This window comes from Clupea harengus, chromosome 23, assembly GCF_900700415.2.
Source record: "Clupea harengus chromosome 23, Ch_v2.0.2, whole genome shotgun sequence".
NCBI classification, from domain to species: domain Eukaryota; kingdom Metazoa; phylum Chordata; class Actinopteri; order Clupeiformes; family Clupeidae; genus Clupea; species Clupea harengus.
In genome coordinates this window covers 3,762,856-3,782,040 of record NC_045174.1, presented here as the reverse complement: position 1 = coordinate 3,782,040, position 19,185 = coordinate 3,762,856, and the positions used below count along the sequence as shown (strand labels likewise).

General features: G+C 40.9%; 2 protein-coding genes and 1 pseudogene across 2 annotated transcripts; 2 read left to right on the top strand and 1 right to left on the bottom strand.

Annotated features, from left to right (window-relative positions):
• The first annotated feature begins 2,547 nt into the window (after positions 1–2,547).
• birc5a (baculoviral IAP repeat containing 5a) lies at positions 2,548–4,847 on the top strand. Its single transcript, XM_012837115.3, has 4 exons — positions 2,548–2,766; positions 3,081–3,190; positions 3,981–4,098; positions 4,344–4,847. The coding sequence occupies exons 1-4, from the start codon at positions 2,659–2,661 to the stop codon at positions 4,434–4,436; spliced, it is 429 nt and encodes a 142-aa protein (XP_012692569.2). The 5' UTR covers positions 2,548–2,658; the 3' UTR covers positions 4,437–4,847.
• Positions 4,848–7,156: 2,309 nt separating this feature from the next.
• LOC105908559 lies at positions 7,157–9,864 on the bottom strand (annotated as a pseudogene).
• A 749-nt stretch (positions 9,865–10,613) lies between these two features.
• Positions 10,614–18,047, top strand: tmem235b (transmembrane protein 235b). The gene is made up of 4 exons (XM_012837090.3): positions 10,614–11,084; positions 12,032–12,097; positions 12,410–12,547; positions 16,662–18,047. The coding sequence occupies exons 1-4, from the start codon at positions 10,919–10,921 to the stop codon at positions 16,868–16,870; spliced, it is 579 nt and encodes a 192-aa protein (XP_012692544.1). The 5' UTR covers positions 10,614–10,918; the 3' UTR covers positions 16,871–18,047.
• Positions 18,048–19,185: the final 1,138 nt, after the last annotated feature.

The following is a 19,185-nucleotide window of genomic DNA, read 5'->3' as shown; positions in this document are numbered from 1 at the left end:
TAGATACCATTAATCATTCTCACCACTGTATTATTAATCTGAGTGGACCATGACAGTGTTTCGTCAATAATGACACCCAACAGTTTGACTTCTTTAACCTGTTCCATAGTAGCACCCTTTAAAGAGAGGCTTAATTTCTGTCCTGAGTGCGTATTTAGAACCTATTACCATGCATTTAGTTTTTAAGCCATTCAACTTCAGCATATTTTCCATGATCCATTCAGAAACAAGCTTTAACTCTAGTTGAAGCACCTCATTAACATGTCCAATGCTCTCTGACGATACATACATAGTCGTGTCATCCGCATAAATCCCCATTCCTGCATATTTTAATGCATATGGCATGTCATTTACAAAAATGGAATAGAGAAGGGGGCCAAGGCAGCTTCCCTGAGGAATTCCACACTGAAGTGTCTCAATATTTGAAAGGGAGCCATTGAACATAACACATTGTTGCCTGTTCACTAAATAGCCCTTCAATAAATCAATAGCAGAATCTTTTAATCCATACGCCGATAGTTTCATGAGTAGTAGCTTATGATCTATGATGTCGTCTAGTGAGCGTCGTTTGGCACTGCCGTCTGTGCAAGCACGGCAATCCAGACTATTCTCATTTGTAGTTCCAGGTTGGTGGAACGAACTGCCTAGTACTACCAGAGCAGGGGCGTCCCTCTCTACCGTTAAGAAGCTTTTGAAGACCCAACTCTTCAGAGAGCACCTCCATTCCTAAACTGGCACCTTGACTAGTTTGCAACTAGCAATTCAGCAGTTACATTCCCGCACTTATTTTTCTTTCTATGTCGTTTTTCTGTTTTCTTATGTAAAGTAGTATTTATTGTTACACCAGGTTTGTATTGCTCTTAGCTTGACTGTTCACTCCCTTGTACGTCGCTTTGGACAAAAGCGTCTGCCAAATTACTATTTGTAAATGTAATGTCAAAGGCTGCGCTGAAATCCAAGAGCACCGCCCCAACAACTGACTTCATGTCAATCTGTTTGAACCACTCGTCAGTAAGACATTACTTGTCAGTGCAGTGCTTGTAGAGTAGCCTGCTTTGTATGCATGCTGTAGATCTGAGTTAATGTTGTTTTCTGCAAGATATTGCCGGATCTGCTTAAATATAATTCCCTCCAAAAGTTTACTCAAGACAGGTAAAATGCTGATAGGCCTACTGTTTGGACCTGTAAATGGCTCCCTACTGTTTTTTGACAGAGGACTAACCTTTGCAATTTTCCACAAATCAGGATAAGCACATTCCTTAAGTTGATTCATTTGTTCCTACCAGTTTTATGCCATGATGCATACCTGCCAACTCTCTTGATAATAGTCATGCTTTTTGCAAAGCTTGTCGTACTGATTTCAACATAGGGCACAGCGGTAAGAATGACGTCCGTCTCAAAAACATATCCGTGCTGCCGAGGCACAAAAGGGCACTCGGGCAATATCAAATGACATCACTAAGGTACAGACCGAACAAGAGCAAGTGCTGCAGGCCTAACTGAAAATGGCAATGTTAGTCGCCAAAAATAACATCTCGTTTTCCTTTTGTGATGAGTATTCAGCCAGATTCTGGGGCCTTGTAGGGAAAGATGAGTGCTTCAGTCAGCTGGCTAGGCTGATGAAGGTATTACTTTGCATTCCACATAGCAATGCCTCCTCAGAGAGGACTTTCAGTATGGTTCAAATAAATAGTTACAGAGAATAGAACAAGATTGAACAACAGCACGTTGTGCTCTCTCTTGTCTTGACAAATAAACTATACTAAGCCTCCTTCAAAGTACACCTCATCTAAGGAAACACTTAGGGCAGCCAAGTCAGCCACCTACATATACAATACTACAAAACAGTAGTTTTAAATTATAATACATATCCTGAGACCTGTGCAAGGCTTACATCAACTGTTTCTGTGATGTTCATATGAAAGATTTTGTTGAAATAAAAAATGTCATGAATAAATAATAAGTTATTGCAATAGTTTGTTGTTATATAATAATAAATAAGTGATTGTGAATACATACATAATAATGTTAATTTGTTAATAAATACAGATATTGTGTATTTATTTATATACCGAAGACTACATAATACATAATAAATACGTTTTCTATAAATGCTTTATGGTGGCCCAGCATAGATCATTCGCCTGCATATGTCCAGTGGGGATGGCAGTGCACCAAAGTTGTGAAACTTGAGCAAATTATCTGCCACATATTTATAGCCTGCTCCAGTCTGTTCTTTATTTATTTTGCAGGGCACTGTAATAAATCCCCTGTGTTCTCATGGCAGAGTTCGTATTTAATACTATTGTCTGTCACTGGGCTAGTTTCCTGAGCTAAAGACGTAGAAGTTTTGGCAAAGGAGCCTTTACATTCAGACGTGTCGTTTATGTGAAATGATAACTGGTATTAGTTATAAGTTTGACGTTTGAAATCCAGGTTTACTGCAATACAAGTCCATTTCATATAGAACTCCAAAGTTAAGTTATCTGTTGACGTATACGTGGCGTCACCACCAATGAAAACATCCGCTCGAAAATCAAAAAATCCGGAAGTGAAATGTTTAAGCTGTGGGTAACGTTAGCAGTTCAAAACAGGTTCCATATTAGATAACATTGTTTTAAGGTTACACGGTATTATATTCTATTTAAAATATATACTATGGATTTTATGACCGGGGAGATCACTAAACTCTACAGCTACGAAACCAGACTTCAAACATTTAATGGCTGGCCTTTCGAAGAGGATTGTAGTTGTACCCCTGAAAACGTGAGTGTACCAAAATACCTTGCTCGCGTGGGGGAAAAAAGTTACCTGCTACCTAGAGTTGACAGAGCAACGTTAAGCTTATTTTTTATGTGTTGAAACGCGTGGTGTTTGCTACGGTCGTCGACGCAGACGTAATGTTGAGTTAAATATTGTGTTGTTTTTCTAGGAAGTTGGCAACACTGCTTATTTAAACATAAAAAGTTATCCTAGCTAGCTAGCCAGCTATGGGTAGTTTGCGTACTATTCAAAACATTGTCCTGGTTGACCCTCTATAATTTACAATGACAATAATGTATTCTTTCATTGTTCAACAGATGGCCAGAGCAGGATTCGTTCACACACCTTCTGGAAATAGTCCGGACGTTGCACAGTGCTTCTTCTGTCTCAAAGAACTGGAGGGATGGGAGCCTGAAGATGACCCTATGTGAGTGGTGCCGTCCTTGTTTAGGCTTACTGCTTTAGCAGGCTTCTATCTGTTGCCTTCTGAACACGGAGTGAAATGTCAAGATTTTGGGACTTTTTCTGGACTTGTTTTTCATGGTCTCTCATTCAGTCCATCCATTTAAGTATCCCTCACTAGTAAAGGACTATTCTAATAAAAGAGTGTTATCTTGTTACTGGTATGATCACTTGACATTTATGAAACAATGTTTTTAATGATCTAGGTTTTTACATAAATGTCAATGTACCCGGCTGACATGCTCTGTTTTGAAGGCACAGTGTGTTTTTTTAACAAACAAACAAACAAGGCTGACTGCAGTCAGTTTTTATTGCACGAACAACTCACAGCAACACACATGTGTTATATATATGGAGGCGACCAGGACACACTAGTGGCATCTATTAGTAGAAATGGAATACAGTATTCATAATTATGTTTTCATTAGCTTAGAATGAGCCCTTCATATCTACATACTAGTATGTGGGTCCTCTTCTACGGAGTCCACCATGTTGAGCTACCATGTTTCTACAGTAGCCCAGAACGGGTTAAACAAAACAGTTGGTTGCCCTTCAGTAACCTCACCACTAGATGTCACTCAAAACTACACACTGTACCTTTAAAATACGTTCTCAACTTACTACACAGAAGAACTTGTTCATTTTATTTTTGGCTTTTTATTAGCCTACAGTTGCAGTTGAGTTACAGTGTGTGTGTGTTTACGCCAAAGCATCTCCATGAGCTCAAATGTATTTCTTACCCCACTCTTGATCAGGAAAGAGCACAAGGCCCACTCTCCTCACTGTGACTTTGTTGCTCTGAAAAAGCCTGTGGAGGAATTGACAGTGGAGGAATTCCTCAAGCTCCAGAAGGAGAGACAGAAGTTCCAGATTGTAAGTAGTGGTAGTATAAATCCAACTGAACATTCCGTTTGTAATCTGATGGAACACAACAATAAATTAAGCTAAATGAATTAGACAGACAACCTTTAATCTTACATTAATCTCTGTAAGGTTGGTTAATATAGTGACCCCTTTTAAGCATGTTGGTGATTTTACTTGCGTTTGTTAGGTGCATTTACAAGGATTCCTGGTCTTGGCCGTGCTTGTGTAACCATGTTCTTTTTTTCACTCTCCAGAGGAAGACGTGCAATCAAGGCATCGATAAATTTCAAGAGGCAGTAACGGTCAGAAGAGGCCAGATTATCAAGACCTCCATGGGAGAGGATTAACCAGAGGTGTTCCCTGTGCCTGTGAACACACTCTTGTGCGCTGGACTTCACATTCCTCACACTCAGATGTCGGTGCAGTTGCTGGAGAAAAAGTCAGGGCTGTATTATGTCTTCAGAAGCTGGTCAACATTTGTTTTGCATGAGTCCCAAGTGTTTAGAGTGGGAACATATTGATATTTATCACCTTGGACATGCTTGGCCATTGCGTTTGGCAATTATCTTTTTATTGCTCTAAATTTCATGGGGTTTAAATTTAATTTGTATATGTGTAAATTCAGAGCTCTCTTGCTTTCTTATTATGCACACTCATATTTTATTTTTAATAAAGCCTTTCAGCTTTATAGTATTCCCAGGTGTGGTTTATACAGTGTTTTTTGTTTTTTTTTACCCTCCTATTATGTTCAAATTTTACTCACATCTATTATGCTTGGGGTCAATTTGACCCAGCAATTTAAACTCCCAAAGAATTATTATAATAATCTTTTTTTACCCAAGTTTATGTGTCAGGTACTTTAGGTTTGTTTGTTGACTACCTAAATAGCCCTTATAAATTAAACAATGCCCCCACCCATCCCCCTTATACATCCAGAATACATACAGACGTGGACAAAATTGTTGGTACCCTTCATTTAAAGACAGAAAACCCCACAATTGTCACTGAAATAACTTGAAACTGACAAAAGTACTAATAAATAAAAATGTACTGAAAATTAACAAATGAAAATCAGACATTGCTTTTGAATTGTGGTTCAACAGAATAATAATAAAAAAATAAACTAAGGAAACTGGCCTGGACAAAAATGATGGTACCCTTAACTTAATATTTTGTTGCACAACCTTTTGAGGCAATCACTGCAATCAATCGATTTCTGTAACTCTCAATGAGACTTTTGCACCTGTCAACAGGTATTTTGGCCCACTCCTTGTGAGCAAACTGCTCCAGCTGTCTCAGGTTTGAAGGGTGCCTTCTCCAGACTGCATGTTTCAGCTCCTTCCACAGATGTTCAATAGGATTTAGATCAGGGCTCATAGAAGGCCACTTCAGAGTGGGCCAATGTTTTTCTCTTAGCCATTCTTGGGCGTTTTAGCTGTGTGTTTTGGGTCATTATCCTGTTGGAGGACCCATGACCTGTGACTGAGACCAAGCGTTCTGACACTGGGCAGCACATTTTGCTCCAGAATGCCTTGATAGTCTTGAGATTTCATTGTACCCTGCACATATTCAAAACACCCTGTGCCAGATGCAGCAAAGCAGCCCCAGAACATAACCGAGCCTCTTCCATGTTTCACAGTAGGTACAGTGTTCTTTTCTTTGTATGCTTCATTTTTGCGTCTCTGAACATAGAGCTGATGTGACTTGCCAAAAAGCTCCAGTTTTGTCTCATCTGCCCAAAGGACATTCTCACAGAAGCCCTGTGGCTTGTCAATATGCATTTTGGCAAATTCCAGTTTCGCTTTTATATGATTTGCTTTCAACAGTGGTGTCCTCCTTGGTCGACTTTGGCTCAAACAGCGACTGATGGTGCGATCTGACACTGATGTACCTTGACCTTGGTGTTCACCTCTAATCTTGTTGGAAGTTGTTCTGGGCTCTTTGGTTACCATTCGTATTATCCGTCTCTTCAATTTGTCATCAATTTTCTTGAGGCCACGTCCAGGGAGGTTGGCTACAGTCCCCTGGACCTTAAACTTCTGAATAATATGTGCAACTGTAGTCACAGGAATATCAAGCTGCTTGGAGATGTTCTTATAGCCTTTACCTTTAACATGCTTGTCTATAATTTTCTTTCTAATCTCCAGAGACAACTCTGTCCTTAGCTTTCTGTGGTCCATGTTCAGTGTGGTACACACCATGATACCAAACACCACAGTGACTACTTTTCACCCTTTAAATAGGCAGCCTGACTGATTACAAGTTTGAAGACACCTGTAATACTTATTAGAGGACACACATTAGTTTAACATGTCCCTATGGTCAAATTATGTTCAATCTTTTCTAGGGGTACCATAATTTTTGTCCAGGCCAGTTTAATTAGTTTTTTTTTTTTCAATTATTCTGTTGAACCACAATTCAAAAGCAATGTCTGATTTTCATTAGTTCATTTTCAGTAAATTTGTATTTATTATTACTTTTGTCAGTTTCAAGTTATTTCAGTGACCATTGTGGCTTTTTCGTCCTTTAACGGAAGGGTACCGACAATTTTGTCCACGTCTGTATTACGTGTCTATGGAGAAATATGCAGATCACCATAAAATCTCAATGATTGACCTAAAATTGGAAAGAGATATCCTTCTGGTGTTTTTATGGCTTCATATTATTTCTAAGTACATAGTGTTGCTATCTATAACATTTGGAATGAAAAACTATTTCTGTTATCAATAATAGTAACATGTATTAATTTCGGGGTCAATTTGATCCCAGGAAAAACACACAAATTCAAAACTTTAGAAGGATTTTATTCGTAAAACACAACATAAACATCATCAGAAAGGAACACATAAGTTATTTATTCACAAAAAACCTATAAAAAAAGTATATTTGAGCATTGTTCTATGCTACTCTAAGTGATATGCATGCAAATATGTATGTGTGAGGTGGTAAACAACGAATTTACATAGTCACTAAAGTGAGTTTGACAGAATCCGAACAGACAGAATATGAACAGCATATTATTTTTCCTTCAGGCCACCAGAAGGTACATTCCAACCTTTTGTCTGCACTACTGTACACATGATGTGCAGAGAGTGCATGCATGTTCCTTGCAGACGTATTTCTTGCATTTCACACAGGTGTTGATGGTCTTGGAGTCATTTCTGTTGGGACAGACCTGGCACCTGCCACGTTTCCTGCCTGCAGTTTGATCCACTGGAGGAGTTGGGGTGTCTGTCTCTGTTTCAATGTCCTTCACAACAGTTGCAGCAGCTGTTGAAGCTCTTGGAAGGCACCGTCTTCTCTCGATCTGAGGTTTCACCAATGCGTAACCCAGCTGCTCCAGGAAAATCCTCCTTCGACTCAGTGTTCTGCTGTTCCAGTCCTTGTTTATTTCACTCCATATTACAAAGGCATTGTAGGCGCTCACATCAATGATGTTGAAGAAAATGACAAGGGGCCAACAGGCAGTCATGCGTCGGCAGCTGTATGATGCTGTGACCTTGTCCAGGTTATCAACCCCTCTCTTTGTCTTGTTGTAGTCCAAGACCTTTTGTGGTTTTCTGTCTTCTCTGGTGCTCAGGACAGCATCTTTATGCATGGTGCTCATCAGCAGGACATTTTTCCCTTTCTTGGGGCAGTAGGAGACGACAGTGGCTCTGTCAGTGAAGGCAAACATTGAAGATGTTATCTTCCTGTTCTTCATCACAAGCAGCTCAGAGGGTAGCTCCGGCTTGTTTTTTCTCACTGTCCCCAACATGGTAACTGACCTTTTCAGCAGTTCTTCACCCAGGACACACGATGTAAAGAAATTATCACATGTAATGTTATGACCATTCAGTCCTTTAGCCATGTCAAGTACCACCCTCATGCCCTGATTTTTTTCAGGTGCTTCCCCAGGGGATTTACCAGTGTACACCTGCATATTCCAGGCATAGCTGGACTGTGCATCACATGCTGCCCATATTTTGATACCGTATTTGGCCGGTTTGCTTGGAATGTATTGTCTGAAGGGACAGCGCCCACGAAATGCAACCAGACATTCATCCACAGTCACGTAGGGGCCTGGATTGTAAAGAAGGGGTAATTGCTGAACCCACTTGTCCCATACATCCCGTATTGCTGCAAGTTTGTCACGCTGTCGTCGGCCCTGCCTTGTTTTCTCTGTCATCAAAGCGTATGACACGGGAGAAAACATGGAATTTGCATAGAGACATGGTGGCTGGAAATATTGCCCTTCCAGTGTCAGCAGCCCAAAGGCTTGCTGTTGCTTCGCCTTTAGACTTGTAAACTCCTGCCAAAATGAGCAACCCAATGTAGGCTTGCAGGTGAGTAACATCATAGTCTTTCCACTCGTCCCCATACACGCGCCTCCCCTCTAAATTTGTCATCTGAAGTATAGTCTTCTCAATTGATGGTGTCATGAAGAGCTCAAATGCTGATTGTATGTCTTGTACATAGCTGACAGCGTATCTGGTGGGGCCTGGAACCATTTTGATTACATTAGCAGCACTAAGTCAGCTGAACTAAGTCACTGAGCAGCTGAATGAGTCTAAGACTAAATTCATGATTTTCTCCAATGGTAGAAATAATGTCCCCTCCACCCATAGGATATGCACCCGTTCTGGGACTAATATTGAGCAAGTTCCTAGCTATAAATACCTAGGTATCTGGCTAGATGATAGGCTGTCATTTAAATCACATGTTCTTGACCTAGCTAAGAAGGTTAAAATTAAACTGGGTGCTCTTTATAGAATAAGATCTTGTTTTACTTTTGAAAACCGAATGGAAATAGTGCAATCAACAATTTTGTCAGTTCTTGACTATGGTGACATTGTTTACATGTATGCTGCACCCTCTACCTTAAAACTCCTGGACTCTGTTTACCATAGTGCTATTCGCTTTGTTACAGGAGACGCTTTCAGGACCCACCACTGTAACTTATACAAAAATGTTGGTTGGTCCCCTCTAGCAGACAGGAGGGAAAAACACTGTCTTTTATTTGTTTATAAAGCCTTAGTGGGAAAACTGCCTAATTATCTCATGTCACTTTTAAAATTAAAATCCATCTGTCATAATACACGGTCACAGAGCCTCATCTCCCTTGAAATCCCCCTTACAAAAACTAATATAGGTAAAATAGCTTTTAAGTTCTTTGCTTCCCATAAATGGAACACTATTCAAGTGGAGTTGAAATTAACCAAGTATTTGTCTGTCAACCAATTTAAGAGCCTTTTAGATAATAAGGATGTGCCTCAATGCTGTTGTTTTAAATGATTCTCTGATTTAATTTTTTTTTACTTTATGTTATTTTATTTATTTATTTTTTATACTTAATTTCTGAGTTGTTTAATGTGGTTTTTTTTTAATGTATTTTGTCTGTTTCGTTTTGTTATGGTTTGTTTATGTATTGTTCTTCTATACTATGTAGCCTCAATCAGGGCATTGCTGCAAAAGAGCCCTGTGCTCAGTCAATTTCTCCCTGAATAAACAATGATGATGATGATGAAGTCTACCCTGTTGCTCAAGTGGGGAGACGGACCATAACACCTTTCCATTTTTGGAAGGTAGTGTGTTTGCTGGTGGTTGAGAGACAACAGGAGGGTCAACACTGAGAGTCTCATTCTCATCAGAGGAGGATACTTCATAATCAGGGTCCTCCTCAACACCATCCTCTGGCTCAGACACATTCTCCTCTATGTCACTTTCATGGTCAAAGAGATGTGACAAGACCTCATTGACAGAAAACCTTTCCTTGGAATTCATTTTCAGTTGAGAGAGAGCAGAAAGAGAGAGCACACAGCACCAAGAGAAATGGTTTAGAAGGCTGCTGTGCAAGCTTTTATATGTTTGCTCCTCACCTATGTTTTCCCCTCCCCCACAGCGTGGGAAATATCAAAGTTCTCGCGATAATTAAGTTTTCCCCTCCCCCACAGCGTGGGAAATATCAAAGTTCTTGCAAGAATGATAGTTCACATGACATGGGGTAGGGGGAAACATAAGTGTTTCTCGCACTACTACAGTTATGAATATGTTAGGTTAGGGCCCTTAAGCTTTTTGAAGATTTTAAAATGGCATGTTATAGTGACCTCAATATCATCCAAAACAACAAAAACAAATATGTGTAAAATGTTGATATTTCTTATATGGTTTATAGAGCTAAAACAGCCTGGGGTCAAATTGACCCCAAAACAACACCGATGCGTACAGCATGTGTACAGGACATTGAAAACAGATTATCATGTTAATTTTATGTTTATGCAGTTGTCCCTATTACATTAGAAAAAGTAATTAAATATGAAGCAAAAAAAATGATGTCAAACATTTATTTAGAGACGTTAAACATTGAATGGGGTCAAATTGACCCCAAACATAATAGGAGGGTTAAGTAACCCATTGATATCTTCGGTGGTCCTCTGTTTTGGTCCCGACCAGTTGTCCCTTGTATTTATTTTGTCCTTTCATCGAAGTAAACGAAAGCACGGTAGCCTAATTGATGCAAACGTCATGCCCATCCAGAAAACTGGCGTGTCTCTTGGCGCGGGAGAGGAGCTTCGTACCCTTCCAGTGTGAGATAGGTAACGCACCGCGTGATAAAGTCAGGCAGGCTCGCCTTACAAAGCTGCGGTTTATAAATATGAGAAATAGCTGCGGCAACATACATTCTTTTTGACAAACAGTTCATGTTGACTTAAGAAAACGATTTAAACCATCACCAAATTACAAACTCTTCCGGAAAGGGACTCGCGCATTTACCGATCGTCGCTGATGCGTGGACGAAGTTTCTCTCATTCGCTTATCTGTTCATCTGGGCCGTCTAAAAATCGCCAAAATGAAAATAACCTACGGCTCTGTCGTTGTCAGTGCTGGTTTTGCTGGCATCTTAAGCTTCGGCTTTCTAGCGCTTGCTATAGGGACTGAGTACTGGTACATAATTGATGATAACAGATTCAACTATACAGAGGACTCTCACTCTGGACTCTGGCGAACCCATGAAGGTAAGATTCCATCAAAACTTACTTGTTAGAAGCTGCTAAGATTTAGGCTTGAAAGTGTAGGTTGGTGTAATTGCCCCATTAGCCCAAATATGAAGTTTTTGTGTGTGATTAGAATGTGTATAGCGTATGAGTGTGGCCGTGGAGATCAGAGATATAGAGTTGGAATGTGACATTGTTAGAATTGCTGGTAGGCTACTGTGTGTGAGATATGTAGAATATGCTGTAGGGAATTTCAAGTTATCAATTTCAACACATTCGTAGTTTTGCGGTAAAGATGTCTAATTGAATGAACTATTTAAATGCTTAATATTGCGCAGGGTATTATTGTCTTTAAAATAAGCTACATGCGAATGAATGGCTGGCTCTTAGGATAGAACTGCGGTCGCCACACTAATTGGCATGCTGTTTTGGCCGAGGCACCAGACTGGCACGGGGCTTTAAGCCATGGACTGGGATGGTGTTATGATGAGCCCGCTTTCCCATTAGGCGCTCGGGGCTTCGGCTGGATACAGCCTAAATGGTGTTTCACATGGCCAGACAGACACCACATTGCTGGAATGATGCTGCGAAGATCTATTTTTGTAGCATGTTGTCTCAGAAATGTGTGTTAAATAGGCTTTACAAACTACACGGACATAACAACTTCCATATTCAACATGTTCATCTAACACATGGAATATTGTATTGCATATTCTACTGTGGGCATTACAAATGTTATGGGCTACATGCTATATGTTATCACTCACCAGATGCCAGAAATGTGGTGTCTTTAAAAATATCCTGCACTTGGAGAATGAGACTGCTGTTATTTACCAAGGGTATCCCAGGCAGACCGTGCATATGAGGAATACTTTTTTTATTATAGGTTTTATTGCTATTGTGTACAAATAATAATATATGTCTGGAGAATATTTCACCTGTAGTGATGAAAAGCTGCTTTCTTGCAGGGGAAACTGTCTACTCATTCACTGCAGACACAGGATCCTACTCGGACTTAGAGAATTACCTGTACAGTGAGTATTCTCTAGCTGCATTGTAGCATCATTTATGTTTCCCTCACAAAGCACCCAGAAGAGATTCTGGAGTGGTGTGTCTTTGGAGTGGTGTGAGTGGAGTTTGTAACCAACCTAGATAATATGGTGCAATCATGCTGATACATGTTTTTTTATGAATTGAATCTTGTGTGTGTATATATGAGATTCAATTTTGTATGTGTAGGACTTCTAGTAATGCCTGTGTTTGCCTTTGTTAATGATCTGGGGGGAAAAATCAACCCTGCTAATTCACCCCGTATCTGTGGTTTGCCTCTCTCACCCCGTCTCCAGGCATGCACACGGTGATCGCAGTGCTGCTGCCTCTGAGCCTGGTCATGCTGGTGTTTGGGGGGATCTGTGGGCTGGTCAGCTCCCTGGCTAGGAGCTCCTCTCTCCTCCTCGGCACGGCATCCTACATACTCATTAGCAGTAAGACCTGGAATCCCACAGTCACTCTCTCGCTGACATCACTTAGCACACTTATTTTCCACAGTAACTGAAAGCTATTAGGTTTACCATGGAAAAATGCTGTGATGTGGTGACTTTTCCGAACATTGCGCTGTTAGAACTGTTTAATTAATGTTGTTATTCTAATGATTTTGTTTCAATAAAGGTTATGGTACTTTTGCCTCAACACACAACCCCCTCTGTACCATCCCTGACACCATGGGTGTATTTTTCTGTGCCGTAGGATCGTGCGTTTTGCTCTCCACACACTATCATAACCCTGTAGGGTTCCAGGACTATGGCCGTCTCTGATGGAGAGTGTGAGGAAAAGCCATTTTCTAGTCGTAATGTAAAGACATCGCAGCCACCTGCAACCCCAGGCATTCCGCTGAGTAATGGCACCCGAGAAGTACCTCTCCTCCATGTTTGTCAGGTTGATTTAGCATCGACAACCTGCTGCTGATTTGTGAACAAGTTAGAGCAAAGCCCTCTGGGAATAACAATATTGCATCCCCATCTAGTAATTCGTTAAAAAGAGGGGTGGGCAGCAGCAGAGGTATTATTATTTTTCTCCCCCGTAGCCATTTGTTGGTCAGTGAGTGAGAAGAGGGGTACAAAGAGAAAGCGGTGGAATAAAAAAGAGACAGAAATTGTTGATAAATGTGCAAATATTCCTCAGACAAATATGCCTTACTCACAAAGGGATCCTCAAATTGGAAAAAAAATTATAGACATTCAGAATCAAGTCAGAAGATGCTTATTTTGTCACGTAATAATATATATAAAGCACTGTCCAGCAAGGCTCTAAATGTACATGCACAGTGTCTGTTTATGTCTATGCGGAATGGACAGTGTTGAGCTATCTAGACACCCCCACCTGATTTCTTCTCATTTCTATTCCCAGACATAAATCTGCAGCTGCATTCGTCATGGACACTAAACATCTTGTCACTTTCTCGTTCTTTAATTGTGTATGAGCATATCTTATAAAAAGCCCACTCATATTCCTCATACAGTTGGGAGTGCAGCTTTGATGTTGAGAAGCACATCTGGTGTCCTTGAGCACACAGACAGTCCATGGCTCTGGGGCTAATTATATGTCCCTTAGCGGAGCCACGGGCCATGTGATGTCCATAAAGCCTACCTTGTGTTGATGGCTGACTGAACTATTAGTGCTCCCTAGCACTTAGCGCAAGGCTAATCAAGAGCATGTGGGAAGTGTGAAATAGGATCAAGTGAGGAATTCTTCTTTCTTGGTCTGTGGCCTCCCCCCTCTTCCACTATCTGCTTATGCTTCAAATTACCTTAGTATCACCTCTTTCTTGTTCTTTGTATTTGGCATGAATGCACACTCTCAAATGTGAAAGCCAGAGAGGCCACAAATGATTGGCTCATTATCCTGTGGGAGTTGTGTATGCACTATATCGCAGGCGTGCCACGTGTACGTCACGTACACTAGTACAACATTAGTATGAGGCGACTGATTGCCAAAGGAGGCCCTGGAGTATTAGACACAATGCATCTTAAGAGCCCTTCAATTTCAAAAGCAAAAATCGGACCTCCATTTCACAGAACCCTCATGTTGTCCATTCTTTTTCCACAAAGAGCTCAAGGACATTTATTTGTCAATGTCAGAATAGAGGAGAGATTTATCAGCGTATAAGTCTTTCTCTGCTAAAGCAGATGTAGATGTATTTTTTTTGCTCTGAATTAAATGAATTGTTTTTTTTTTGGTATTTTTTGCACGTTTTGCACGTGGAGTTGAATAAAACCAGTAGGGGTTTATTGATGACTAGTCAGCCTCTAGGCAGAGGAGTGCAGCACTCTCCTCATCTCCTCCATCTTCACCAGTTCTCACCGCTGTGCAGAGTCTACCTCACCCGGCACATCCTGTTTATACTCCATGGCTGTTGAAATGTTAAGGGTTTCATTAAAGGGGCTGTTCAAACCCATTCTCATTTTGTCAATATTTAAGCAGAATTCCACATGTGGATGTAATGAAGCTTGGAATTTAATATGTCTGCTTCATGTCAGTGCACCCATGTGTGTTATAAAGATAAAATTACTCTGATTGTATCAGCTAATCATAGTTGTTTTGCAGTTTAACTGGATGATTCCTCAGCAGTAATATTATGAATTTCGAAAACATTATTCCGATCACATCACCGGCTACATCATATTATGTTGGAGCTTATAGAGGATGAGTAGACCAGTGAATGGTTGGGGTTGTGGGCCCTATTCTTCACAATCGTCACAGAGCCTGCATCCATACTTTGATATGTTAAAAAAAAAACACAAGAAATGGGCTCTCTTTGAACAGCTCTCTTTGTACAGCTGATCCTGGAAAGGTATGATCCCTGGATTTTAACATGCCAATCAACTTCTAGCAGTACAGATCGAAGGCAGGAGCCTCGATCAAAGGCTTTAAAGCCCTGACGTAATTTGATTGATTGAATTTGTCACCCATCACAATTTGAGTGTCTAGAGAAAAATATCTGTGCGATGACCTTTTGATGACCTTTTGATGTATTTGAAATTGCCAGGCATGTAGCATTCTTTAAAAACATCAGACAATTATACCCTGCTGTGTTATTTCCATGTACATCAGTTTGATCTTTTGTTAAACAGGATGTGCAGTCACAAAGGTAGAGGGCTAATGGGGCTAATGTGAACAAAGCAAAGCTGCAGAGGAGCTCAAAAACAAAGATGAAAAGACAAACTAATGATTCCTAGACCATTCACATTATTTCTGTTCTTTGAGTCATCTTTGCAGGCCTATCAAGACTAATTTCTTTCTTCATTGATGCACTCTGATAATGGACTTAGCAGTAGGAATTCTACATTCTGTAGAATGTAAATAATCTTGCCAAGCAAACCATTACCTGTCATGAGATGGAACAGCCATAGCTTTCAGCTAATAGCACCATTTGGCAGTGGCCAGCTTTAAAAACACAGTCAAGTGTGTGAACCTGATTGAATGCTGAATCAGTGCCTCATCAATCAATAACTGAGCAGGGTCTTATTCTCACACTCCCCTCCGTGCGTGTCTGAGTACTCTGCACCACAATTCAGTCATAGTCACAGATCCGGTTCGGCACGACTCCTTTTGGGATCCAACCCCCACCCCTCCCCCACTGCCTCTGCCTTGCCAATGGCAAGCACTCCCAGTGTTAAGTATTTAATGGGGAGTCATACCTGACAGATCAGAGCATGGCAGGCAGAGATTGATGCTTTAATCCATACAGCTGTTAAAGAAGAAATACAGTCACGCAGGCCAGGACGCTGACAAAGTAGGAAAGGCTGCGAGAGTTCCGAACAACAATCAGGCCGGGGAACGGCAATGCCAGAGAGACTTATGGCGCCAGGACACATGCCATGTAAGCACCGTGTCATAGCCTCCAGTCCAAGCTTAAGATTGAATAACAGGAGCATGGTAGGCAGGGTGAGTTAAAGGGGGTCAGTTGACCTACACCAATGAAGGTCTGCAAGCACAGAATAGGTTCACTTTTGCGGATGAAAATTACTTTCCCACCCTATTAACCTGCTTTGAAAAGGTCCTTCTGTTGAAAGGTTTCAAAGGCCTTCTGTCAAAAGGATTCCATAAAAGAAGTGAATCTATAAATGTCTTTGACCTGCTGTACTGACGTCCTTGAGAGCGGCATGCCTTTATACAGGTATCTTTAAGGGAATGCGTCATGTGTGTTCTTATATATACTGTATATATGTATATATATATCGTGTACATCCCCTCAACTAGTAGATTAAGGAACATTCTCTGTGGCCTACTTTGGTGACGGTTATTTGCCAAATGTAGTGGGAATGTGAAGAGAGCACAGTGTCATGACAGCACAGCAAAATTCTGTATCCATAAATGCATAATGCGAATACACACTTTTTCTCCATATACAGATATTTCCTGTTTTTCTTTTTCATTTGTATTTCGTATTTCTTGCTAACAATATCCTTGTCTCTGCATGTGTGTGTGTGAGTGTTTTTATGGATGTGTCTATTTGCTACTTGTGTGTGGGTTTGTGTGGATGTGTTCTGTACGCATCTGTGTGTGTGTGTGTGTGTGTGTGTGTGTGTGTGTCTGAAGGTCTGCTGACGCTGTCTGGCGTGTGTCTGTACATCAGCTACTCCCAGCAGGCGTGGCAGGAGACAGAGCGGCGCATGGGAGAGGAACAAATGGCACGCGTGTACACGTCCTTCGGCTGGTCTCTGGGCATGGCCTGGCTCTCCTTCATCCTGGAGGTGCTCACCGGGCTCCTCCTCTTCCTCGCCTCACGAATGGTTGGCCCACATTAAGGCCACTGTCTGCGCCTTCACTGAAATAAACCAAACCTGCACTGGAGAATCAATCAGCACACAACAGCATCACACACACACACAAATACCTCAGGGGGTGGCAGTGGCTTTAATGCTAATCAATAACTGTTTGAAGGAGAGTTCAAGAGAGTTGTACTGTTTTTGTGAACTTGGTTTCAGTCATGGAAAAAGTACAGAAGAAGTTCAGAAGGACCACTAAAGAGAGTTAACACCAGTCGCCAGTTTCCTGGAAATGCTGGACTGCAGAGTGTTTACCAATGTAGAGTATCTTGTCATCTGCAGATTAATGGGAGGGTTGAGGTTTTCAAATTGCTCCGTTAGCTTTAGACTGCTCTGTTCTGCTTGTTGTCCTGTAACAGATGGTCTTCCTTTCATTGCCACCTTGATGTGATTTTTCATCACATCCACTGGCCATCAAGTAGACGTATTGTGCTTGTTCTCTGTGCCATGACAGTTACTGTATCGCTTAGCTGTGCTTCTTTTCACGAGAGCGCAATTGGATTTTTCTGTAACCTTTGGAGTATTTCATGTTTGTGTCGAAGTGTTTGTGTGAGAACACTACTTTACTATCCATGCCTGAGAGAATGTTGTTTAAACCACATTATTTCTGCCCCTTAAGAAATCTGATTAGTACCTCTCAAGGTTCAAGTGTCAGCGGCATGGGAAGGCAGTAGAGACTAAAGAGAGAGCCTTTTGTCTGACTGTCAGCTTCTTCACATGGAAATGTGTTGTTAATGGCTTTGAAGTCACTGCATCAAAATACCTGCTGTGATAAAGAGATGTAATGCAGATTCCATAAAGGGAAATGTGCCCATTACAATGTACAAGGCATTTATTTTTTTCAATAAATTTATCAGATAGGGATTAATAAAAAATGTCTTTTCACCAATGAATCGTGAGACAAATTAGGTGCAGAGAGAAAATGAGATACATAATGATTCAAAATGGAAAACCTAATGGAATTGAGGCTTAAAGTGTTTTTTCTTTCAAGCAGCAGGTTTGGGGGTCTAAGTGGATTTTTTTCTCTTTGATGTTTTACCAAAGTGTGTACCTGTTTAAAGGCATCAGCAGTGACAATATCACTGTATTGACAGGCAGAAACACTGTGCTTTATGTTACACTTTGATGCATTTGAAATAATAAACAATCAACTGGATAAAAGGTAGTCTCAGTTTGAAATGGACCCTCTTGGACTGAGAAGGCTATCTTTACCCCGCAACAACTGAATGCAACAACTGTGTATCGCAACCTCAACCAGTTTTTCAACACTGTGCTAAAGATAAGAATGAATGACCTGAGAGTAGATTGAACCCACATAGAACATTAGCCTGTGAGTGGATAAAAGAGCCAGCTAGGTGATTACACCCAACCTTTTGTGATTTTTCTGAGGAAAATGGGTGTGATAGATGCAGCTGCAATTCGCTCAGTGAGAGGTCTGTGTCAATCTCTGTTCCTTGTTCCAAACCTAATCATTCCAGGCAGCAAAGAGAAGAAAACACATAATGGGCAGATCTGGAGGCGGCTCACATTTCTACTCCTTGAAACTCCAGGTAGGTCACCCTCAGTTAGCTCTTGTGTGTATTGCTTGCACCCATGACTCCATCTCGCTTATGGATCCTGTTGCCATTCTCATTCTCTTTCACATCACAGCCAAAGCTCGTAGTACGCCCCCACTGGTCTTAACATTATCCCCTACAGCAACTTAATTATCTGTTACTGATTATTTGTGGTAGGTTCACACTAAGGTACCAACCATTTGTTTAGACAAGAATATTCATTACATTTCAAGTGTTGGTAGCAAAATAAGAGTTCAATCTTAGTTGGTTATAGCCTTCAGGGTTGAGGCTATGATTCCAGTGGCCTTCCTACTGCAGTCAGTCTGCCTGGTTTCCACTTTTCTTTTTCTCCTGTGTAGAAGTGTCCTATTCCATTCAAACAGATAGTCAGTCATCAGATGCCATCTTTCTTTCACACTAGGACCTTGATTAGTGACAGCCTCTCAGTTGTACACTTGATTGGATGGATTTTCTGTGTCCATTCCATTAACGGTTACTTGCTGTGAGATTACATTGACCTTGGAGACAAGATGACCATCAGATTTGGTCTACTCCAAATCCTATATAGTCCTATGATGTACATGATGTGCTTGTATATACAGTGGCATGCAAAAGTTTGGGCACCCTTGGTCAACATTTCTGTTACTGTACATAGCTCAACTGTTGTATGCCGTCTACTGCGTAGATGTTGGCTGCCAAGTCATAAGAATTTCGCTGCGCTGAAGAAATTTGGTGTAT